At 37.2% G+C, this 25,921-nt stretch overlaps 2 protein-coding genes across 4 annotated transcripts; one reads left to right on the forward strand and one right to left on the reverse strand.

The window, feature by feature from the left end:
* Positions 1-4,843: 4,843 nt before the first annotated feature.
* Positions 4,844-16,162, reverse strand: pspc1 (paraspeckle component 1). 2 transcript variants are annotated; one of them, XM_032506152.1, is made up of 10 exons: positions 15,655-16,035; positions 14,785-14,934; positions 14,491-14,642; positions 14,147-14,242; positions 13,731-13,927; positions 13,079-13,163; positions 12,854-12,959; positions 8,805-8,862; positions 6,255-6,391; positions 4,844-5,745 (listed from the first exon to the last, which is right to left on the reverse strand). In XM_032506152.1, exons 1-10 carry the CDS (start codon positions 16,033-16,035, stop codon positions 5,512-5,514), a joined length of 1,596 nt encoding a protein of 531 aa, XP_032362043.1. In that variant the 3' UTR covers positions 4,844-5,511. The 2 variants fall into 2 exon arrangements, with proteins under 2 accessions (XP_032362043.1, XP_032362044.1); XM_032506153.1 differs by lacking the exons at positions 6,255-6,391; positions 8,805-8,862 and having other exon boundaries at positions 15,655-16,162.
* A 1,888-nt stretch (positions 16,163-18,050) lies between these two features.
* On the forward strand, positions 18,051-25,668 carry LOC116673851 (ly6/PLAUR domain-containing protein 6). Of its 2 annotated transcripts, XM_032506196.1 has the most exons (5): positions 18,051-18,108; positions 22,682-22,829; positions 23,731-23,829; positions 24,038-24,168; positions 24,276-24,528. In XM_032506196.1, exons 2-5 carry the CDS (start codon positions 22,709-22,711, stop codon positions 24,459-24,461), a joined length of 537 nt encoding a protein of 178 aa, XP_032362087.1. In that variant the 5' UTR covers positions 18,051-18,108; positions 22,682-22,708; the 3' UTR covers positions 24,462-24,528. The 2 variants fall into 2 exon arrangements, with proteins under 2 accessions (XP_032362087.1, XP_032362088.1); XM_032506197.1 differs by lacking the exon at positions 18,051-18,108 and having other exon boundaries at positions 22,674-22,829; positions 24,276-25,668.
* The last annotated feature ends 253 nt before the right edge of the window (positions 25,669-25,921 follow it).

A 25,921-nucleotide genomic window follows, 5' to 3' on the forward strand; every position in this document is an offset into this window, starting at 1 on the left:
TAAAAGAGGATTATTAGGTAAGACTAGTGACCAAGTTTGATTACAACCACCAAACTGCAATAGAAAAAAAAAAAAGTATTTCAATCAACATGATCGGTCCACAATTCACTGCGACCTATTAGCAGAAACAAGATCATTCTGTGAGAAGATTAGACTTATACAACCCTGTTATAGAAGCTTGTTAAACCAGGTGACAAAATGATCCCACCTCATCCAATGTAAAGTTGAATAAGTGTTAAATATTGACTTTAACTAATGAATATATGGTAATATTTCCTCAACCCCTACAACAACAAAAATTAAGTTACATACCATTAATGGTTTATTGGAAAACATTTTTAGCATTACCTATTTAAACAAAAAGACACATGCATTACATTATTATTTGCAAAGTCAATATAATTTACAATACGTTTTTGTGGGGGAGTACAAAGGCTATTTGTTTGCTTAGATCCTTTCATTTGAAGGATTTTTAGAGGCTTAAAGAAGGAAAATGTGAAGCATTTTACAAACAAGGCAAAAACATGAGCAAAGTAAGAGAAAAAAACACTTTGCAAGTCCAGTTTGTGGCAAAGGCAAGGATTGCCACCGCAGTATTTTGTTAACATATTGGGCATTCGGGGCAAAAGGTTTACACATTTTTTAGAAGTCCAAACTATTAAAAAACACAAGGGTTCAAAATCAGTGCAGATAAACAAACTAAAGGGAATCCAGTGTACATTCCCTAAACTAAAAGAATTTATTTAGATCTGTAATCAGATAATGGGTCTGATGCTAACTTTTAGTACAGTAGCTTCAGGCTCTCCATCAGTCTCAAGACACATTATTAGATTCCAGTGTCTCTGGGAAACACATCAGGAATAGTACTGACTGCAATGTAGGCCGTAAGATGATAATGTGGGACACATTCAAACTTAAAGAAATAAAGTTAAATAAAGTGATAATCTGTCAATTGACTCTCCAAAGAGAGATCATCTTTGATCTGTAAAGCAGATATTAATTAACCCTAAAGCTGTAATAAAACACTTACAATAATTATTCATTTAGGTCTATGAACAAAATGTAAGTAAGTAAAGTAAACCTGACCATATGGAGGGAGGAAATCTGGACAAAGAGATTTTTTAAAGGGAAAGAATGCTGCCCCAAAATCGATTCTAAAATCCTTCTAGAAAGAGAAGTGGGCCACAAACTGGGCTAAAGCAGAACAAGGCCAGAAAGTGAAGGACAAAAAGTAGTCATTCCCCAGATTGGCCACAATCAGCCCCGTTAAAACTGGATCACTTTAATGATTACGTTCCCTCGTGTTGATAATTAACAGCCTTCGGCATGGCAAAGAAAAGCAGCGCGCCTCTCCTCGCTGACTCTCAACCTTCCTGCTACACACACACCGTTACCACCAAGCATCAGTCCGTTGGCTTTGATTGTATCAAACAGGCAGTCCAAATGTTGGAGGCAAGGGTTGTCATTCATATCCCATTGCAATATGCACAAGTGAGTTTGAGGGATAAAATGCCTATTGATTAAATAATACAAAAAATAAGATGGTTAAAATCAATAAACTTTACCAGAAGAAAGAAGAAATTTTATCACATACAATCAGACAGTACAACTACACCTACATTGGCTGTCCAAATACTTAAAAAATATAACAAAATAAAAGTTGTTCTGTTTTTACAAATGGACCAAAAACTCTGGAGAAAAACAATTATCTTTGTTCATCAATAATAGACATGACCCAATTAACAAATCAAACGTTTGAGGGTTTCATCTAGTTTACTGGTACAGCATCCAATCTCTTTATCTGTTCATCTGTTTATTATTACACGTATAAAGAAAAAGTGATATACAGACATGAAATGTTTTAACAAACTCAGGAATTACATAAATCAACAGCAATTCATTTACATCAATAACAGAACAAAAGTTAAAAATCAGAAGCATCAGAGGCATGGTTTTATAAATCTGCTTTATTTAATGTGGATACAATACAATGTTTAAAAATCTACCTGTGGAATTACGTATGTTGTATAAATGTCATCCATCTTAACCACTCCTCTTCTTTTAATAATGATTTGTACTTTTGAACAGCGGAGATTTACAGCAGTAAAACACTGAACGTTGAATGTGAAATGCCAACCGCTACTATTTTTATTTTTTTTTATTTTTTATTTAACCTTTATTTAACCAGGAAGTCCCTTGAGATTGAAATCTCTTTTTCGAGGGAGACCTGGCCAAGACGGCACACCAGTTATAATATAAACAGAAATATAGCATAGACAAAATCACACATAGAGGAAAGGATCAGGTCACATGTGGCAGTTACATTTTTGAATTACATGACATTTTAACATGGCCTTAAATTCATTTAATGGGACTAGATCATTTAGATGGAGCAAGTTTATTATATTTTTTGTTTATTAATTTATGAGCTGCTAGGCACCACAATGACAAAAAATGTCAATTTTGTGGTGATTTATTCTATCAAATATAACAAAACAGTACAGAGAAGTGACGATTGTCCTTGACTTTTCCAGGACAGTACACTACCGGTCAAAAAGTTTGGGGTACTTGCAAATTGCCATTCCACTCCATTATAGACAGAATCACCTATGATCTGAGTACCCCCCACTCAGATCAGCTGATCTTTAATCCAATATCTGCATTGCCCATTATCAGCAACCATTCATCCGATGTTCCAAAGGCACATCCTGTTTACCAATCTGATATCATTTAAAAAAAACTAACTAGAAAAACATTGGAGAACCATTTTGCAATTATGTAAGCACATAATGTAATCTGAAAACTGCTGCCCTGGTTAAAAAAAAAACAATGCAACTGATCTCAGCTGGTATTCTGTCTATAATGGAGTGCAATAGAAATTTCTAAGTGACCCCAAACTTTTGACCGGTAGTGTATATCGGTGCTGAATCATCTCTACTGAAATTATGTTCAAAGAATTATACATATATATATGCTCTGACTTTGCTAAAAGTTTTGAAATATATATATATAGTGAATATTCAACATGAGACCTGCCTAAAGGGTGGTGTAAAAGGGATTATGTGCCTCCTGAGGTTCTCTACAGTTGCTAGTAAAAAAAACAACTATTGAACAACAACCCTCCTACTATCAACTATGCTTCATGGAAAATATGACTTACAATGTTTAACTATAGCAGGACAAGGGTGAAAAATACTGGATGAAATTGTTACTCTCGGGAAATAGGCTGACTGTTTCTTTAATCATTTTTCTATATCACCTCCGCCAAGGAGGTCATGTTTTTAGCTCGGGTTGTCTGTTTGTCTATCCGTAGGATTACGGAAAACCTACTGCAGCGGATCTGAATCCCGGGGCGGATAGACACATTTTTTTCACGTTCGTTAACATTGTGAGATAGAGCATTTGTGCTGCACTCATGTGGTGTTGGAATAATCCGAAAAAAAGAGTTCCAGACTGGGAAAATACACACTGCATTAACATTGTGATAGGTTATGCCTTGGTGGAGGTCTGCGCTCTCAGAGTTCTGTTCTGGTTTCTTTTTGTTTTAATACCAAGGGGTGACGTTGCCTGAATCCCAGTGTAATTATCTGTACCTGTGCATTTGTCGGGGTTTAATTGATGACCCCATCCTAGTCCTCCTGTTATTGTTCTGCATCTCATGTTCACTTTCAAATTACAAGAAAAAGAATTCATAGACATTTTATATTAATCACTGTCTGCTGTCTGTAGGCCAAATTGCCTTTTGAGGACAAGAGAATTTGTATCGACCCTAGGTATTTATTAATGGGGTCTGAGTCTGCATTACAAAATTATATCTTATTACAAATATTGAATGTAAATCATTTAAAATACAATACAATGGACCTACAGAGTTGTAAACACTGTGTGTGTATGTGTGTGTGTGTGTGTGTGTGTGTGTATTTACCTATTCCTTCACTGGAGGCAGGACACAAACAGGACCTATAGCAGATGAGAAAGAAGACCATTTCAAACAAATATTCTGTTGAATATTCTGTGCATTAAACTAAAAGTGACATTTCATAGACTGTTATTTCAAGTAGCCTCTCAAATATTTGTGAAAAACCGGTAATGAGCAGTAATAAAACCAGAACTGGCTCATCAGATGATGCAAATCATATGATCAAACTATGCTTCTGCAAACGAATGCATTTCCTACCAAACAGTGATTTCCAGGAACCAATGGAGCAATTCCTGAGTAAAGAGCAGCTATTCCAAATGATCAAAAGATATGATTTACAAATCCAGTGGCAATAAACCTGGCCAATTTCTCAAAAGCTGCACTTATTAAGACATACAGCCTACAAGATCAACTTTTTGTGTCTTGGGATTTTAAGTCTTACTTGGTCTTCATCACCTATCCACAATATCTCAAATATTTGCCTTTTGACTGGTGTGACAGCCTTAAAATTACTTCTAACTTCAATAAGCAGCAATAAAAGGTAATATTTTTACATTATTCATGGTTCAACAAAAGTAGCCTACATATGTGGTTATGGATGAAATCTATAATCTACCTTTGTGGTACAAATAACTTGAGCCTTTAGTTTACCATGATTTGACCTTGCTTTGGTAATGGGCACATCTCAGTCTGAAATTGACTCACGACACAATTTGCTTCAAAGAAATTCCGTATAAAAACAAATATAACTTATCCATGTCACATACATTCACATCAAAACATCAAACTGCAGTTTTCTACCATCTAAGAAAGGGCCAATATTGTAATTGGCAGATCAGACGTAAAAAACTGTATTCAGCCAATAAAAATGCAATAGGTGCATCTCTATGTCAAGTTTATGAAGAAAATGACAGAGACAGAACCTACTACAAATGTTTTATTTCTCTTAACCATCACTTACAGGATGCACTGAGGCTGCGGAACCATTCACTTACTGAATGATTGAACATCCAATTAGCTAAGAGTAACAGTATTTTTGATGGGAGGACCACAAACTACTACCTAGTCCAAGGAAAGTCCATTTGGGTTTGCACTAGATTTCAGTTTCAGAAATCAGCATTCTTGTTTTGACCATAATCAATGTCCAATCTAATTCATCTTTATTTAATTTTAACACTCCCATACAACAGCTTCATAGAGTGTATCCAAGACAATAGTAACCACCACCAACTGCAAAGTTGTCTACCCTAAAAGGGCTTCTTGACATGCTTTGAAACTTGCTTGCACACTTCATATTCAGCAGACAAAAATCACAAACAGTGTCATTTGAAAAAGAGATGGAAAACATATGCAGGAAAAATAAAAATTGTGTATAAATGCTGCAAATAAGTGTAGCTACAAACCATTTCTCTGTAGTATTATCAATCACAAAATATATGCCTCTCAGTGACAAAAAGAAAACTGGCAAAAAAAAAAAAAAAAAAACATTTCCCACGGGGAGATAAGTGGGTCGATGTAACACAGAAAAAGAGATGATCGGCTTGGGGCAGTAACAAAGATCCACGAGAACTGTCTCCATGATCAGAAGTATCTTAGTATCTGCGGCGTTTGTTATTTGGCCCATCAAAGACTCCCCCTACTGGACTCCCCCGTCCAAATCCTGTGGCTTGTCCAACTTGAGGGCCTAATGGCTGCTGCTGCTGCTGCTGCTGCTGCTGCTGCTGCTGCTGCTGCTGCGACTGTGGCTGCTGCAGCTGTTGAGGCTTTGGGGACTCAACTTCTGGTCGCCCCCCCACTGATCCACCCTGAGGGTATCTATCGTTTTGCTAAGGTCATGGAGTCAGGGAAACAAAAAAAGACGAAAATGGTGTTCGGTGGTCAGACACATATACAGCGTGTCCAGAAAAGCAATTTCAAAGTTCATCAGTCAGGGTAGGATCAAAGTGTCGCCATCCGAGAGTAAAAGGGAGTGAGGTGAACCCAGCAGCCAAATGGGAGAGAGAGGAATAAGACTATTAGTTACGTCTACATTTTTGAGATACATTTTCAAAGCTTGATGTACGTTTTGATATAGGTTACAAATATAGTAATTGTTTACAACTGCTTTAAAATAAGGCTAAAAGAAGGCCTTTGCTCAAATTCAAGAACTACTTTTTCTTAGGAATTCCTTAGAAGCCAAACTATGACGTTTCATTTCTAAACTGATGGTTTGACTAAGGTAATGTTATCAGGCCATGTTTTTATTGTATAGTCTATAAAGAAAATAGCATTCAAGTTGAAGATAGACTAATTGAGAGATAAACTATAACTTCCTAATTCTTTCCTGATACATTACCATGGCTCCATTCTCTGACATCACTGGTGTCCCCATATTTGCAGTTCCCTCCGGGCCAACGGCTCCTCCCCTTCCACTCATGCCCATCATTTGACCCTGGTTAGCACTGTGCCCCGGGGACCCCTGGTTATAGCCATCTATACGCAAAACAACGGAGCATTGGTTTGTCATTTGGTGAGTCAGTTAAATGTACCCCAACGCCCCGCAAGACTTGTGGTAGCTGAACACTACAACTATTCTCAATGACTTCAAAGAAAAATTTAACGTTGGCTTTTGGTCGACAGCTTATATGATTATCTGTCATCTGACGAGGACTATTATTTTATTACTTTGCTACTCATTAAAAAACACATTAACAACACACTCAACTTGTCAGTATGAAGTTAAGACCTTTACAAAAACATTTTGTAATCAACAATGTTAGTTTATATATATATATGTGTGTGTGTGTGTGTGTGTGTGTGTGTGTGTGTGTGTATAAGTTGTGTTCAAAATAATAGTAGTCCAACATCACTAACTTCATATTTTTTGGTAGAAGTAATATTTCTACAGGGCAAATAATTTACTAGTAAGTGTTGTAGAGTTATAGAAAAACAACAGACCCATCAGTCATGACATGCATGCTGCTCATTCTGTGTAATTGAAAGGAGCATGTTCAAAATAATAGCAGTGTTGTGTTCAATTAGTGAGGTGATTGATTCTGTGAAGAAACAGGTGTCAAATTATGGCTCATATTTAAGGAAACAAACTTGATAAATTTTGGTCATATTTTGATTTGGAATTGAATGTGCAGTGTTCCCAATGCATTGATATTATGGAATTAAAAGCTATTCTAAGGATTTTGAGCATTATTCACTTTTCTTTTTAAAACACACTGCTATTATTCTGAACACAACTGTATATATGTATATATATGCCAACACAACTAAAAACCAACGTTCATTTAAAGTAGTAAATATGTAATATTATCTTGAAGTAGACATTACAGACAGAATGGACCGAGACAGCAGATTGTCTAATTAATAATGAGAGGTTCTTACTTCAACACCTAAACTTAACGGCTTGAAGTGCCAAAACCCACATCTTTTGCTAACTGCACCTGGGATTGCACATCATCTTAGTCATGAACCATTCAGAGTTGTAAGGAAAAAAAACCTTGGACCATTTCTAAAAGCAGACACACTGGCACAGTCATCCGTTTTATTCCATTCAAACCCAAAAAACAGAATTCTTCACTTTCATTCAGATCTACAAATGTTACGTAGTACAGTCCCAACATGTTGCAACATGACGTCTGACGTAAAACTATCAGTTGAACTGTAACTACAAACAGCCTCCGACTTTGAGTCCGAGATATTGAAAATTTCTCAGACCAACGATATCTCCCACTTTGTGAAAAGCGCTACAGACTTAACACTCTATACAGTGTTCGATATTAACATTTTATGACATAGCATTATAAGGAATGAGGTAAGAGTTTGCATTTTCAATTTGCACTTTAAGAAAACAGAAGTGGGGTGTAATTAATAAAAAGTTGAAATATCGCGACAGGTTTTTATGTTTGGCTGAGGTAAAAGAAAAAGGAAAAAAAAAAGTTTCTGCAATGGAAAAAGACTAAATGACATAAATTAAGTATGTGGCTTAAATGTCCACTGAGGCAACGGAAAAAAGTCTGACAATCTGTGTGGAGCAATGAGACTGTAACCTTATTAGAAATTATTACATGACACAAACAGCAATGACATATCACCCGCATTTTAAGTAAAAACAGGATGCTACTGTATGTGCAACAGCACAAAAAAATACAAATGGAACACAGCAGTTTTATTTATATAGATGATGTGCAATCCTAGGTAATAATGTATGGGGAAGAACCATGAATAGCTAAAAATCTGTCCTACATTATAGACCAAAACCTCAGTCCCCAGCCCCTCATCCTGCACTCTGCACATCAGCATTTACTTTACAATTTTCATACCCGATCAAGGTCAACAGACATTTGTCTATACTTTTTGTCGCTAATTATTTCCAGCTATGATTCACTTAAAAATCAGAAGTGCTAAATAAATGCTGCAGCCTTTAGGTTTCTTCTTGACAATGTACTGTAGAAATAAACTCAAAAGGTCACAACAGCACAACAATAAATATCACAGTTAAATCTTCCAATTTCAAATCGGAATACAATACAGGATGAGAGCTCAGAGACCAAATTTTTCTCAAACTATGAAACCTCGCCCCAAAAAAACTACTCCCGTTCAGTACACTGTATATTCTGTGAGTACAGACATTATGTTGTCATGGGGTGTATTATGGTTTTGTTTTTTGCTTTTGCATCCCCTGTAAGTCCAATTTACACCAAAAAGAAGTCAAAACATACAAAGTATTACTTTAGTCATTACAAACATGTGAATACATCTTGTTGAAATGGAGCCACTGGGGATGCAAAACAAGTAATATTGATAAATGACATTAAGGCAGTAATAATTTACTCATTATCGTCACTCTATCTGGTTTTTGAATCAACCAGTCTTTACACAATCATGCCCATACCTCCCATATTAATGGCTCCACGAGGGCCCAGCTCACCCACTCTCATTTCCTGTTCTCTCTGGAAAAAGTGAAAAGGAGCCTTCAGAACAAAACTGCTAAAAGTACAATTCTTCAGTAGATAGGCTTTCTGAAAAAGTATTAATTTTCTACACAAAACTGATGATAGAAATTGCCCATGGCATTTAAAGAATGTATCTTTATCAGGAACGGGTAAATTAAAAGGTTCAGCTTTATTGCCTCTTCACCTCCATTCAAACTTTGGCAATGCAGAAACATTTTCCATCCTCTTGCTGGTCTGTAGACCTACTGGTCTCAGACAAGCTTAACACACACTGACAATCTAATTTGCAAATTGAAGCTACTAATCAAATCAGTTGGAGCAAGCCTATCTTTAAAACATAAGCCATATCAAACGGGCTTCAGGCAATTTTATTCACACGTCTTAGGAGTTTAAAGCATGTACTTTGGTTAGCCTCTAGACCCAACCCAAATTAAAAGTTGTGTACAACATTCGCCCATTCACACAGGGTCCTGACACACCAAGTCGAACTAGAAATCAGCAACAACAAACAGAGCAACCTCATAGCAAAGACCACAGTTGACCCCCAGAATGCATCTGTTAATCTATTTTAATGTACTTTTGAATACATAAACAGTAGTATTCAGGAAAGATTGAAGGCAAAAAATAAAGATAAACAACACTAAATTAGTGACTGCTTCTGATGCAGATTCAACATGCATTAGCCCCTTGTGTGCTGATAATGGTCGACTATAGTAAATGGCGCTGAGAGTAACGCAACTGCGGAATGGCGCCTGTCAGCTTGGTGTTTCAGGACCCAAACACAAAACCAGCAGTCTGAGTTTGTGCGTGTTGCTTATTCATTCTCACAATAAAACACAATTATGGATACATTTCATTCACACACAAACTGACACAATACTCTCTTTCCGTTTCACACAACCTTGCAAACACACAAAGTGAATACAGTTCAACAATATTTCGCTGACCTGTATTGAGGCTGCATTAGGATTAATGTTTTTTTAAAGAAAATGTACCACTTAAACATCTAGACAAGGCTTAATCCATATCTTTGAATTTTCTATTCTTAAGAAAAATTATTAACTCACTATAATTGTTTAGGGAATGTTAACACCACTTTATACATTTTCACCATTTTATCACAAAGAATAATAGTGGAATGAATTTTGCACAGTTACAACTTCTACCTTCTAAATGTATATATACTCTTATGTTGAAGGTAGAAAATGTAGACATATCACAGAGATCAATTGGTTACCCATGGTCCGGTATGGAACTTTAATTTGGTGGGCCAAAACTATAGAGTTACATTAATAGCAGAAATTGTCCCACACAAACCTTAAGGAAAATTTGGACACTATGTTAAATTACTGTGCAAATACTGAGATGCTCAACATTTGTATCTTTAATATACTTACCTGTTTAATGGTCAATACATTGCAATTAAAATAAGTATTAATGTAAATGTGCTCAAAGTGTAATAAAAACCTATATCACTGTTTCATTTACATTTATGACGTGGCAGCTTCAAATCCATCTGTGGTTAGTAATGCACGAGCTGCAGCTAACGGAAGCAGATATCAGCAGACAACAATCTTTCTTTAACAATAATCCTGCACAAACTAGTATAACGCCAGAAAGAGCAGGTTAACACTGTAAATTAGTTAACAGCCCATGATAAATCATGTATTAAATTACATTTTATAATTGACAGGATGGCAAAGGAAGCTAACGTAGAGTTCATAGTATCACTGTTAGGGAGTTAAATTTTACATGAACCCTTTTAATATATTAATCCACACCAACTGTATGACACAACAAACATGCCACTTCAGTTTAAAAGAAAACAATACAAATGTAACTTCTCATGTATCTTACTCATAACTATGTGTGTTCATTAATAAGAGTAATCATTAGTGTTAGATGGGAGCCGTGAAGGAGTCGGTATGAATTGGACAGATGGTCCTAGATGAAAGTTCTGAGTGTGTGCGAGTGTTACATGCATGTAAAGATGCAGACTCCAACAGAACCTCTAAACAGAGCAAAGGATTTGAAGAGAAAAGTTATCACACAGAAATCAACAACACATCACACCAACAGGCACCTAGAATTTACTCAAACTTTCTTTTTGATCAAATAAAATCTTAGATTACATATTGACTTTTTCCTCACTGAAATCCACTTGTATGAACTAGCACATGCAACCTTTGTGTTTGTGATTTTAAAAACCTCATTGGTGTTAGAGCACTCTGCCAGTAAATTTAAATATATTCCATTAATTATTATCAATTACTAGGCCCTAAGCGATATGCTAGAAATGATCTAGGGTCAGAGGCCAAACTGGTATTTGTAATATTTAGTGTGAAAGCAAAACTTTGCATTCCACTCACATCCACGTAAACAAAGTCGATCGATTTTGTTTCTTTAAAGGGTACGAGAGACAACTGCAGCTACTATAAAATGTGCAGTCCCATCACAACTTAGACAAAAACATTAACAGAAAAGAAACTGCACACAAGACTGTAGAATTCTAAGGTATAAATAACCTGCTTAACCAGCATGCATAAAAGGTGTTGTTCCAATCCCTAATCTTTGATTATGACCTTGCATTGATTTTTTCTTTTATTTATTTGGAGGGTGGAAACAAAAGCAACACCTGTAAAAAGGCGGCGTGCATAAGCAGGCGGTTGTGAAAGATTCTGAAAAAACAGGATCATGAAAAGAAGAAGCCTAATATTGATTTACTTAAATATAATAGTAATATATTATTAATAAATAACTAGTAAAAGTGAAACAATATAATATCTGTGGTTAGTGTGGGTGTTTGTCCAATCCCATGACACAATGAACCACAGTATTACAGTGATGTGTTACTATGGCAGCCATGCTGCAACTATTAAAAAACCATTACAAATAATCAAAAAGATGGAAAATGTTGTCTTTATAGACATGACTGAAAGCTGCTGCAAAACTAAGAGGAAAATAAGAAAATCCTGGAGCACAACACAATTTAGTCGAGGTGCTGCTAAAATGTAGTAAATGCTAAAGAAACAAAAATAAAGAAAAGAGGGCTGCTGCTTACCTTAAACTGGGCTCTTAAATCATTTTTGGCAAGTTGTTCTTGTGTACCTCATATTTTTTTTTAAATAAATAAATTCACAAGATATACCTCAATGAAATAAATGTATAGATTCAGACTAAAAACTGCTAGGAAAAAATAAACTCTGCAGCTACTGTAATACCAAATACCAATAACTGAGGATGCTGCCGTAACTTACAAATAACACTGCCAGAGTATGTACACTATACAGGTTGTTGAGATCCATTTCACACTATGGTGCACATATACTATGATATTTAGCATATCAAGGCAAATAGGAGGCAAGTATGCTTAATTAAGTATTTCTACTTTCTTTTGATTTCTATCTAGAATTTTTAAAAAAAACAGTGTGTGCTAAGGCAATGCACAAAGTAGAGAGAGTAGAGTAGAGAAAGGTCATGTATGCATTTGTTGAATAATGAAGTATTAACACAACAACTTTTACTCTTTGATTGATGTGATTCTTGATTGTTTACGTGTGCATAATACTTTAATATGTATCAAAAGTGCAAATAGGGCTGGACAATATATCAATATTATATTGTGATATCTGGGTATAAGACTAGATTTTGTCTTAGATTTTGGATATAGTAATATAAGTGTTTTCTTTTCCTGGTTTTAAAGGCTGCATTACAGTAAAGTGATCTAATTTTTGTTCTAGCTGTTCTTTTAATTGCCTTTAATCACTTAGACATTATATCCACATTCCTATTTAACACAAAAATCATTGTGCAAAAATGTGTGATTTGTTAACCCTACAATATCAATATTGAGGTATTTGGTCAAAAATATTGTGGTATTTGTGAATTGCTACATATCGCCCAGCCCTAGGTGTAATTGTAACTGGGCAGTCTTTAAAGTGTTTCTAAGTGTGTGTTGACAGCATATATGTATTCCAGCTGTACTCACATTGTCCAGGTAGTTTGGTTTGAAGCCATCTGGGTGGCGTCTCAGGTCCTCCTGTTCTCTGTGTCTCATCATCTCCTCCTCTCTCCTTCTCCGTTCCTCTTCATGCCTGCAGCCAGAGAGAGTAAAGACAAAATAGTCAAATAAAATACAACTAAATCAAACAAGAGGGACTCTCAACAGCTCCCTCACTCTGTTCTAATGGTTTGCTTAAGAAAGGAAACACACCTCATCTCTATCTGCTTTCTCCTCTGCAGCTCCTGGTTGCGGAGCTCCTCCAGTCTCCTCAGCTCCTCCTGACGTCTCATTAGATCTGGAAGAAGGGAGGAAGACAACATGAGTACGACAAACTGGCAGAGGAATGGATATATAAGGAATAATAAATGCAAAAACACAAAATAAAAGGGCAACATGCATGAGGCAGTATTTCCTATAACTCAGAGATTATGATGAGCAACACGACATAAGCAAGCAAATTCTAACACTTAATAAAACTGAGGCGACATAACCCATTCCCCATTTTCACCCTAACAATCTAAATCAATCCATCATTACACTATTTAGAGCTTCGGACTATAGCTGACATGAACCACCGCAAAGCAATAACACAGTGTAAAATTTGCTCTCTAAAAAATGAATGAGAGAAGGTAAAGATGATTGCTTTAGGTATATAATAAACCACAAAACTGCCAGGTATTATATACTGTATGTATAAAACATCCATAAAGAGTCAGCGGGCTAAATCCTACACTGACCTACAGTTTAAGTCAATCACCATAGGCAGCTACACTGCAAATAGTGTGCAAATCCACCTGAACAAATGTAAGTTACCAAGTACATTAAAGGACACAGTACAGTAAAGCGGCCCCACAGCCCCTACCTTGTCTCATTAACATGAGCTGATGTTCATGTTTGGCCGACTCTAGCTCAGCCTCCAGTTTCTCTTTGGCCTCTTTAATGTTCTTGTCCACCTGTTCTCTTTGCTGTTTCTCCATCTCATGAAGAGCTTTCCAGCGAGACGAATATTCAAACTCAAATGTCCCCGGCTGAGCAAAATGCGGCATCTGCTCTCGTTCCCTGGCGAAAGAAAAAAGATAATATAGAAATAAACAATAACAACTCCAGTGGATTACGGTCAGCCACCCTAGACCAAGAGAAAGAATGAGCTTTGTGTAGTTGAAAATGTTCAAAAACCAACAAACAACAGTAATAACAAAATGAAACACATTTTAATGTAACAAAAATCTATGCATGAATTTGCACTATAAGATAACCACACATAACTTGTTGACTTACTTGTAGTACTTTGGAGTCTTCTGCAGCAGTTTTTCAGGCTGTCCATCCTCATCATCAAAGTGCTCCGAGGGCTCCACAATGGCTGGACAAGGTGTGCTGAAGAAAGAGAGACAACACTGAATCACTGAACCTGTGTTATTATAGAAAGATGATGCAGTAGAAAAGGACAAATGCCTCAAAAGTAGTTAGTAGTAGTAGTAGTATTAGTTTTTGTAAACGAGTAAGGTTTAACTGATCAAGGATGAGTAGGTAAAAATTAAACCTTCATTATGCAACTAAAACACAAAACCACAAAGTCGTTCAAACCCAGCCAGTTCTCTGTTCACCATGCCCACACTCCTTACGTGGTCAGCAGCAGCGCTCCCTCTTTACAGCGCTCCAGGGCTTTACGTGCAGCTACTTTGCTTGCAAACTCCACAATGCCTCTCCCAGTGGGACGACCACGGTCATCTGTCACGACAATAGCCCGTTCCACCGGCCCAAATTCAGAAAATGCCTAATGGTAGAGTGGATTTCAGATTACTTATCACTGCAAAGAAATCAGCAATTCCATGGAGCAGATGACACAGGAAGTAAAATTGACAAACATTGCAATCCTGTTAAATTTCTGAGATGGTGTAGCTTTTAGTCCGGTATACCTGTTCAAGCAGTTCATTTGTTACTACAGGCAACAGGTTGCGCACTGTAAGGGCAGCACCGTGTGTAGCAAAGCGAATCCTGATTGGTCGATTATTCAAAATAGTCCCATCCAGCTCAGCTTTAGCAATCTCTGCCAGCGTCCGGGTTTCCTGTAGACAAGGAGGGGGGAGGAAAAGGAGGATGGCATTCGTTAGGGCTGCAGAATAAACTGTATTCAAACTGTTACCCTAAAGATATTTGACAGTCCAGAATTTGCACCTGTGTAGCACTGGGCAATAACTGGCAACCTTCCAGTCATAAGTAGGTTCTCTCTTTATAAAGATAATAATGTGTAAAGGTCCACTGAGAACCCAAAGTTGGTAGCAAAGATGTTGGCCATATGGCCCAGCCATACATTCATGTACCTTGCACCACTATATTTTCTATAATAACCATTGAAAGTGTGCCACTTAAGATAAACTATATATTTCTGTGGTATTTGCTATGTAAAACTGCAAGGTGTAAAAAAACTACATTGCAATGCGAGGACCTTTCACATACAAGTCAAAATAGATAACCTATAAAAAACGTGAAATGTAATATGTGACACTCCAAAAAAAATTGGAAACATACAACACAAAATAAGACAAAATAAATATGTTATGGATGAATGTAAGATGAATGGTTATTATAATATGGGTGTCAAGCATTTGGTGTCGTGACAAATAACGATCAATTGAAGTCAACCAGCACCGTGTTTTTGCTTACATAGCAGCTTAGTTAGCTCCTCGAAATTTCGATCCATATATTAAAAACAAAAAAAACATTCCTTTAACTTTAGTTTTATAGGTTAGTTTCACAATTAAAAAAAAGCAACACACAGAACTTACCAAGCGAACGAAGCCGAACCCCCGGTCTCTGTTGATGAAAACCTCGCCAACGTTCCCATACTTGGCAAACATGTTTTTGAACTCCTCCTCCGGGATATCCACCGGGAGGTTTCCGACAAAAAGACGTGAGCGCTGGGTGAACGTCTTCTCACCGGGCTTCCGAAAGCTCGTAATATCCAGAGTCATTTCCTCCCGGCCTTCTTCGCTTCCTTCTCCGGCTCCTTCCCCTTGTTCGTCCGCGGGTGACTGCTGCTGCTGCGGCGTTGGGCTGTCTTTGTTCGCCGGTGACTGCTCCGGGGCCGGGGAGTCGGTCCCGCGTTTTGCTTGTTGAGGAGAATTGCAGCTTTGCATGTTTGCTTGCTGCATATTTCGGTTAGCCATGTTTGGACAACGTTGTTTATGTAACGTTATCGTAATTAAACTAACTTTGGGCTAAAGGCTTGTGGACCAGAGCTGTTGATGCTACGCTGCACACACACCTCCTGATTTTCAAAGATGGCGGTGGTTGCGCGCGCAACGTCCTATTTTGATCCAGCCAAGGGCGTAAATACCATAGACAGTAAAAGGGAAATACCAACTGGAATTTTTGTGACCCCCCCCCCTTCCAGCCATGGGGAGCTAGAAGAATCATCATTAACCTCCATCTTTCAACACACTAGTTCAAATTAGGGCTGCAACTAATGATGATTTATTTTTCCTTAACAATAAATGTGCCAATTTATTATACTTTTTTTTCAATCAGCCCCAAACCCAAAGAAATTACAATGTTATAAAACAGACAAAAGACAACAAATCCTTACTAGAGGGGAGAGAGTTGCTTTAAAAATTATTGTCAGGATAAATCGTTTTAAAAGTAATTGCTGATCAATGGATGCCAATGGACTCATTAATTAATCAAACATTGCTGCAACTGTAAATCCTGCTATTTTAAACGGGAAACGCACTGTAGCTTGAAAAGTCATTTTTTATTTATATAGCACCCTCGAACCCTAGAGCCACTTCTCCAACACACATTCTCTCAGTCAGTGAACTATTACAATTTGCACAATGGGATCCAATATACAGCTCACATTAAAGCCCCCATGTCTGAAAAAAACCAGGCGCCCGTTACAGCCCCTTAATCCCTTATATCCAACATGATCATAGCCTACATTTTGACTGATCCTTTACACAACAGGTGTCTTTTTCTTTTCGCTTTTGTCATCTGAGCAGTGTCCAAGTTTCGGAGGTGCTTGCTGAAAGTTTTCCCATGATCGACCAGCCATCTGTCCAGATATCAAGGCACATCTGTGTGCATATGCTTAAATTCCTCTGTTTGACAAGGGTAGTTATCGTCCTCATTGCTCTTCTGTCAGGGATCCCATGTCCAGACAGGTCAGAGGGCTGCTGCCTGTCGCTGATAAGTTGCATGAGTCTGTCCACAGAGGCAGCGTAATGTTTCACTCAGGGAATGTGAATAAGCAAGCGATTTGAAGGGTCTTGTTGTAATTAGCCTACAGGAATAATGCATGCTCAATATAGTTCTCTTTTGATCCTGAGCAATATCCCTTAAGCCTTAATTTTACACATCTGAAAACCCTGATTTTAGCCTTAATTAGGTTGATGTTTGTTATATATGTACTGGTTGCATCACTGAGTGTTGTGTGTTGTAGAAGCAAACTTAAAATCTAGAAAGGTGAATTGCAGAAAAATGCCCTCTGTGAGTGTTAGGCCTATATCATATATAATGTTTGTGGTGAATAGGCTTTATTAATTATTAAAACAACATGATTGTATTTTTAATGTGTATTTTTTGCTAATGTCTGGGCCCCTTCACACAATCTTTAAATAGCTTACCAGGGTGTCCCATTTCACATATCTGCATATTGTCTTATGATTGTGCTTGTTTTTTAACTTTTGTGAATAAATTGAACCTAAAGGTGAGGAACCTGAAGGATAGTTCGCCTAATACTGATGCGTTAACATCAACGTGTAAGAAGAATATTAATGTCACAGCTGGTAGAGGTGGAGCTATTTCTAAGCCAAGTGTTGGATGGTTTAATTTAAAAAGATGTTTTAACTAGTGATCAAATGTTTTGTGCGTAAAGTATCAATGCGCCAAGTAACATCAGATAAATGTAGTTAATAAATAAGAAGTACACCATTTGCCTCTGTGATGTAGTAAAGTAGAAATATAAACTACCAAAAGGGAAACAATTAAACTCAGTACTTAAAAAAGACTTTGCTACATGACACCACTGGATTATAAAGACAATGTCAGTTCACTTCTTTCTGGTGAAATCCACAAAACCTGTAGAAAATGGAGCTGCAGATCCAGCTGCAGTGTTGCTGATGGGAGTATGACGTGCCGGTGACGTTGCAGCACCCTCCACTCTCAGGTCGGAGCAGCACTGTAGTTTCTGATTTTCATCTGCGCTGCAAGTCTCCTGTGGGCTTCTCGAGGAAATAGATCCGGTGAGTTGTATTATAAAGTTCCATAGAGTGGCTGTGTAAGAACATAAAGTCTGTGTTAATGCGTCAGTAAATGTCACGCTTCGGTGTAATTAAGCGCGCAAATGTAAGTTGAATTGACGATATTATGTTTGGAATCGAATTGGTCATGGGATTCAATTCTGTTTGAAATCATATTTCTGAGAATAATTATTAGGTTTAATAATCGTCATGTATGGACATATTACATTACATCGTGAGTGTGAACATTTCAAATGCAGTTTAATTGTAGGTGTTGTGTTGTGAGCTCGGGTATTCTCATAAATAAGCTTTATTAATTATTTAGGCTGATTTAATTCATGTGGAGAGTAGTAGAGATTTGGAGCGCAGTTTGAGTAGGCATCATTAATCACATCAACGCTGACACAAGAGTGCATAGAGTGTATTTTTCTATAATTAATGCCTACAGTATATTTACACTGTGCACTGGTTGTGAAATTGTTCATTAGGACTTTGGGTCACAGGCGTATTTATAAGTAGTGGATGTAACTACTGTAGTTAAAACACATTTTTAAGAATATTGTACTCGATTTCCATTTTATTCTACTTTATACTTTATCTCCCCTACAATTCAGAAGAAAATATTGTGCATTTTCCACTTCATTTACTGACAACAAGCTATTTTTTCATTTGTATATTCAGATTTTACACAAACACTTGCGCCTTATAGAATATGATGCAGTGTCATTACCCAGCAGTATAAAAATACTTTTTTGTACAGTAGCCTCATCAGCAAAATACTGCGTACACTGTAACACTAATAGCCTATGGCATACAATAATATAACACTAAGAGGACATTCTGCTGCATGATTGGCAATTTTGATACTTTTAAGTTTTTATAACTTTTACGCCAGTACATTAATTCAGGACTATGATTTGTTGCAGAGTATTTATACATTGTAGTATTGCTACAACAGGCTGTGTATTTGTGTGTACGTTGGGAGGCGGGACTAGGTCTGAATAAATCTTGGGTTAGGGTTAGTTTTCATACTTTGTACTTTTGTGTTTCAGTCAACAGTGAAGCGTTAAACAGCTTAAGACAGAAGAATTCAACAACACTTACTGTAATTTCTCTGGTGCAGTCATGTATCTCTGACTTCAGTGCATAAGTGGAAAAACACAAGCAGTTGTATCACAGAAGTTAAGCCCCTGCCATATGTGTCTGGTCGATGGAACAGAGCTGTTGGATATCGGCTGAACTTCAAAGGCAACCCTGGTGGCCTAAATCTTGCATTCTTTTTGACACGCATGATCAACATGGAGCAATTATATTTCATCAAAGGAATGAAATAGTTCACATTTGTCATTTTGTTTTATCATCGACATTACTTTTTGGTGATCTTTGCTCTGTTGGTAGGGTCTAACCAAAGCTACCAATGTATTACACCCTACAGTTATGTGATGCATTCAACTTTGACAGAAAGAGTTTGAACAACTGCAGAGGCCTCAGGGTATTTTAAACCATTTATCTGTTTCTCTGTGTGGTCCATCAGTAAACCTGCCTTTATCTATTCCTAACACCATACCTTCTAAGTTGTAAACATGTGTTTCTGGACATTTAAATGGTTTCTATTTCTTTCTTTTTAAAGATTAATTTTGGGCATTTTAAGGCTTTTATTTGACAGGACAGCTGAAGACATGAGGGGGGGGGAGAATGACATGCAGCAAAGGGGCGCAGGTCGGAGTTGAACCCTGGCCCACTGTGTCAAAGAGTAAGCCTCTACATATGGGCGCCCGCTCTACCAACTGTGCTATCCAGGCGCCCATGGTTTCCCTTTATAAGGGCAACTGATGTCTGATAAACGTATTCCCCATATACTTCCATATACGAGCAATTAACACAAATAACGCCACAACAACCATGGCAAAAAGATTCAAGAACTGGACAAAGATGACATACCCAGTAATATTTACAATGTTTTGGGTCCTTCATGTGTGTTTCAGTCATAAATTTGATGTCTCTGACAGCACTTGAAGGCAGCATAGCATTGCCTGAGGACTGAAGGTGGGAAGTAATATGTCACAGTTTGTCTCAATGTTACCTGAACAGTCTTTTCTTGGAAATTGTTTGATCTTTTTTTCAATGACTTGTCATGTCATAATGTTATCAAATCATATCTATATTTATATGTATATTTTAGGTCATGTATTTGCAGAAAACACAGCTTATTAACCTCTGACCTTCTGATGACTGATTTATGGCATTGGACTTGGCAGATAAGCCTATAAATTATCTCTGGTATGTTGAGGTCACAGGCGGGGTCATGAGTCAAACACCAGTTTAAATCAAATTCTTGTTTTGTTTTTAACTTATTTTCTGGATAAAATAACAAAATGTGACACTGTGATGGCTGCATAACCACCAAACCAAAACTGAAGTAAAGAGTGACTTTTCAGATACTATTGCAGTGGTGTCTGCAAAACACCGTCAATGTGTCAGCCATGCTCATCACTTTTACACTCCCAATCTGCAAACTTTTCCCCCTGTTGTCAGGGGTGACAGAGAGATTTAAAACCTGCTCTCCTTCAGATTCTTTCAGTCCTGCGAACCCAAAGGAGTTGGTCGGTGCCGATTGAACCCTGAGTGATATAAACCCTCTCCATCCCTCTCCAGTTGTAACAGGAAGCCATTGTACCTAATCCCCGCACTCCAAATTTACTACAGGCAAGACCCGGCATCTCTCAGACAGCTCAAAGTTGGGCAGCTAATCTCAAGTTTTCCTTTCAGCGTACAGAATATCATTATGGGCTATACAGTAGCAAGAATGCAAGCCCATGGACTGAAATACTCTTCTGAATACCGTATCCTGTATTTTACGCTTCCAGAACTCAACTTCTGTAGTGCAAGGTAGATAAAAAAAAATTGATTAATTCTTTTCAATACTGCAATTTAAAAAAAGCATTCCAATAAAGTGTCACAAACATCAACTTACTTAAGCTTTCAATGAGCAAAAAAAGGTAATATACTTACATGTATTCATTTATTCCCTTCAGGTGCTGGGTTGTTTATTTTCTCGAGAACTCGATTCATTATTGAAAAAATGCAAATCCCAAGTTTCCAAAGCCCAAGTTAACCTATTGAAATGTCTTAATTTGTGGTCCTAAACCCAATATTGTTTTACAAAGCACTAAGAAACCAGCCACTCTTCATTTTTGCTTCAAAAAATATTAATATTATTTGACTAATTGATTAATGGCTTCAGCTCCAGATGCTATAATGCTGTCTTCCTGAATTTACGGTGGTTTTCTGGGTTCATTGTAGTCCAATTAATTTGCATTGCATTCACATAATTTAACTAATTAAATAGGATGTATTGTGTAAAATTATTCATATACAATGCTCAATGTGGTTGAACTGATCATTTTATATTCAGCGCCTTTGATACCAGAATTTAGAGTAGGCTGTGTGCAGCACATACAGTATGGTTATTCTGTCTGCAGAAAAGACATGGATCAACGTTATTGGAGCATGTATAACGCTAAGAAAACAAGTAATTGCAACCACACAGCCAGCACAGTGCCCGAGGAAAAAACGTAAAATGGAGACAGAGGCATCTGAACTTGCTGATCTTACACTAATGTTCTCAATTCAGAGGCAAAACCAGGTCATCCTGTATTTAATTCATTGATTGACATCTCAGTGAATCTTGAAAGAGCATTTTTTTGATAGAGTGTTCTGCCTGGACTGTGAATACTATTAGATGTCATTAATGAATATAAAATATAACATAGCCTGTGTATGTCTAATAATCTGTTAATAATAATGAAAAGAATTGCTAAAGCATGTACCAGCTAATTTTTATTACATGTTTCAAAGGATTACCATGGCAGCTTAGAGGATATTTCTTGAATCCCCAACAAAGCCTGTGTCATAATAGCGGATGTGGGCGTTTTATTAATGGAGCAGTAAATCTGTTTGGCTAAGTAACAGATTTAGACGTAAAGAAGGTCTAGAATAGACAATTTTTTCTTTAGCAGACCTACTGTTGTGATCCCTAGTTTAAAAGGATTCAGAGTAAAAGAAAATAAATATGCTGACTCGGTTTTACCAATAAATGACCCATTGCATGACAGAAAATTAACCATCTGGCAAGCAAGGACTAATGGCTAAATTTCCAGAGGGTAAAAAGGTCTTGTAATTGAAACATAACTCACATTAGTGTCAGAAGTGACAGCTATAATAATAGTTATAATAGATGTCTTTCTGTCATTTGTCTGTAGACTGGTAGGGTTCCTTTTGACATTTAAATAATAAAGCGAGCTCACAGCATGAGCAGCGCACACAGCTGATCACTTTATAGACTAATTCCTTCTATTATTAGATGTTGGCTTCGCTTTTCTCTGAAGAAGACATTTGTTTTCATATTCTCCATTCACAGCAACTATGAAATTGTGACAAAAAACACATTTTTAAAAAAAAATTGGTTTTAGTTATATTTATTATTATACTGTTCCTGAGGATGTATTTGAAACCACCTCTGTGGTATATTTCAGATGCTCATGGTCCCTTCTCTCCCATATTTTGCCTAAAACAGAAAAGTGCATGAAGGACCTTTAGGACAATGATGGAGACCTGGCTAACAGTGGCCTGGGTCCTGCTAATGACCAACATTGCTGATTGGCTGAAAACTGTCCAGTCACGGGACTTCACCATGACAGACATCATCCTGCTGCATCCCTCAAGTAGGAGCATAATATTACTATTAAAAAATATAATATAAAAATAAAATAAAATATAAAATATTTGTTCAAATCTGCCTCCAACAGGACCATGAGACGAAACATTTGAGAACTGAAAGTGATTTGATTTGTGTGTGTGTGTCTGTGTGTGTTTGTGTGTGTGTGTGTGTGCGTTTGTGTGCATGCGTGTGTGACATAGCTTTATCCTGTGATTGAAAAGTGGCTGACCCCAAGATCTATAGCTGTCCCAGCTGTAACACAGCCTAATTCCCAGTACATATGAGATTCTTACCAATGGGAAAGCCAAACAACTCCTTGTTGGATTACTGTGTCGAAGCAGTTCAGTAAACAGATGATTATTCAGAGATACTGTCTGGAAAACAAATCTTTTATGTAAGAATTTTACTATGTCTGTTACGTGGGGCATGAGAATAGTTAACAGCGTCTTCTTATTGTCCCAGAGCATGGAGATGGATAGTGCCATTGAGCAATCGCACTACTGAAACATGCCTTCCAGCTATAAGCTACTTTGTATAGTTCCTTTTCTGCCAGGGGCCCCTCCTCGCCACGCAGATTTGCAGAGCTCAGGTGTGGGAGGATTGTAAATCACAATTATAAAGACAGACAAATGAGATGTGGTCCTGAGGTGGAACTGATGAGGTTTCAGTTTGCCCATACTTTTCAATCGTTATTAAAGGATATTTCAATTTTTTTTTTTTTTTCATTTGTTAGCAAGCAAACAGATATAGTGAGCATTTTCTCATGAGCTTAGGTTTTGTAACACACATGTAAATATACTCTTTTCATAAGGGCTCAAAATTGTACAATGACATCACAAATATTTAAAATCAAACCCTGAATGTTGCTATCAGACATCATAAGTGTATGTGTCTGTTCTCCACAGCTACTCCTCATCCTGGTGGCTTTAAGTGCTTCACGTGTGAAGACGCTGCAGATAACTATGAGTGTAATCGCTGGGCACCGGATGTTTACTGTCCAAAAGGTACATCAGCACTTTCTCATTTACTTCAGTGTGTTCATAGTAGGATTGCCAGAATGGAATTTTGGGACATCAAACTCTACAATTTTTCTAAAATAGGAAGGACAGTGTAATCTGAATATATGAATATACATATTTTAGAGGACTTTGATTTTCTAAATCCACGGAGGTAGTAAAATAATCCTCAAAAAAGGCCTGTCGTGTCTTCCAGATGCCAGATACTGTCACACACTCCACATGATGGATAACCATGGCGACAGTGTGTCCGTGACAAAGCGCTGTGTGACCCTGGAGGACTGTCTGTTTATCGGCTGTGCTGATGTCACCGATAATGGCTATCAGGTATGTGAATTAAGATGAATCTGCATTAAACAACCTCATACTGATGTTGCGAAAAACAAAACATTTAATATTTTACGCAATCCGGACATTTAAATCTCATCCGTCAGATGTGCTCATCCTGCTGTGAGGGGAACATCTGTAACATGTTGGCGCCAAGGAACGCAAGCCACGCCATCTTCTCCTCGACTTCTCCCCTGGTCAGCTCGAGCAGAGCGTTTCTTCCTGCAGAGCTGAGCAACATCATCATCGGCCTCTTTACAGCTGGACGTTTGATAGAGAAACTGCATTTGTGAGACATATCAGTGCACATCAGACCCAACTTTATGAAGGACACTTTTTTGTGAAACTGAAATATTTGCCAAAAGTGAAGAACAATAATAACTACATTTCCTAACCGTTTGGGACATATTTTGAGAATCTTAAAAGTACTGCCGGAAGTATGAGACACCTTTTTATTCTACTTCTTATTCTCTCTGTTTCCTTTTTTAATTTCTTCTATGTATATGTCTACTTTTTTAAGGGAAGGAAATAAGAAAAAAGAAAAAAATAGGTCATTTGATTCATAGCTGTGAGAATGTACATTAATAGCATTTAATTTTATTTATTTATTTTTTGGTTGTGTGAACACACTAGCTGCCAAGAGGGGTATGGGAAGGGTGGGTGAGGGTAATTTGTTCCTGTTTACTAAAAAAGAAAAACGTACTGTTTGATGTAACCTGTATCATGCAATTCCTTCAATAAAAAAAGAAAATAATAAATGTATGTCCTAATCTTACGGTATATTTAGCCTCTGGGATTCATGTAAACTTTATAGGATGTTTGAACAAATAAAAAAACTGAAAACCTATGTCCAGGACTGTCACTACTGCACCGTTTCTTTTAAATTATGTTTCCTTCCTCCTCTCAAACTATTTTTGAAGCTTTTTTTGTTAATTTGTTGTTTTTTTTAAGTTGTATTAATGTGAATGTGTTGTTTAACAATGTTAATGCATTTTTTTTTTTTTTTTTTTTTTTTTTTTAGGTTTTGTCAATATTAAAGTGCTTGTGATTCAATTAAATTGTTTTTGGGATGTTACAGGAGTACATACAAAATGGAGACTGATGTTACATGTTATTACTGCACTTAACTGTTTGGCAGTGGAGATCCAAGGGGTGACCTCACCGCCTGGAATCTGATTGGCCCCCTACCAGAGTCGGAAGGTGATAGGTGGTTGGCTTGTTAGGAAGGATTAAATAGGACCTACTGCATGCAGGCCCAGGGCCCCCCAGACAAAACCTCTGTATGAAGAGACATTTCTGGTTTTAAGAGCATTGTGGATCAGTGTGGTCTCAGAAGGAAAGTGGAGGGTCCCGTTATGGCTGTGGCCTTTTCTGTGTGGAATGTTGTCCCAGTGTTGACACGGGTTTTCTCGAGGTGCTCCTGTTTCTCCCACATTCCAAAGATATGCAATCGGAAACTCAAAATCACTCACAGCTCTGCATTTGATTCTTGATGTGAACTGCAATAAAATTAAAACCAAACAATTGTCTTTTTTTTTTTTTCTTCCTTCTTCTTCATCATCATGCACAATCTCGATTTACAGGCATGGCAGGCTGGTGCCCAACACACAAACTGTATATGACATGCAATACTCACTGGTTTTGCGGTTGCAAAAAGTATTCCTGTATATCAGTACAGTACGTAAAAATATGTCACGTAACATATTTGTTTCTGGCTCAAAATCCAGACTAATCAGTTGTGCCTTGCTGCACC

Source organism: Etheostoma spectabile, chromosome 24, assembly GCF_008692095.1.
Source record: "Etheostoma spectabile isolate EspeVRDwgs_2016 chromosome 24, UIUC_Espe_1.0, whole genome shotgun sequence".
NCBI classification, from domain to species: Eukaryota; Metazoa; Chordata; class Actinopteri; order Perciformes; family Percidae; genus Etheostoma; species Etheostoma spectabile.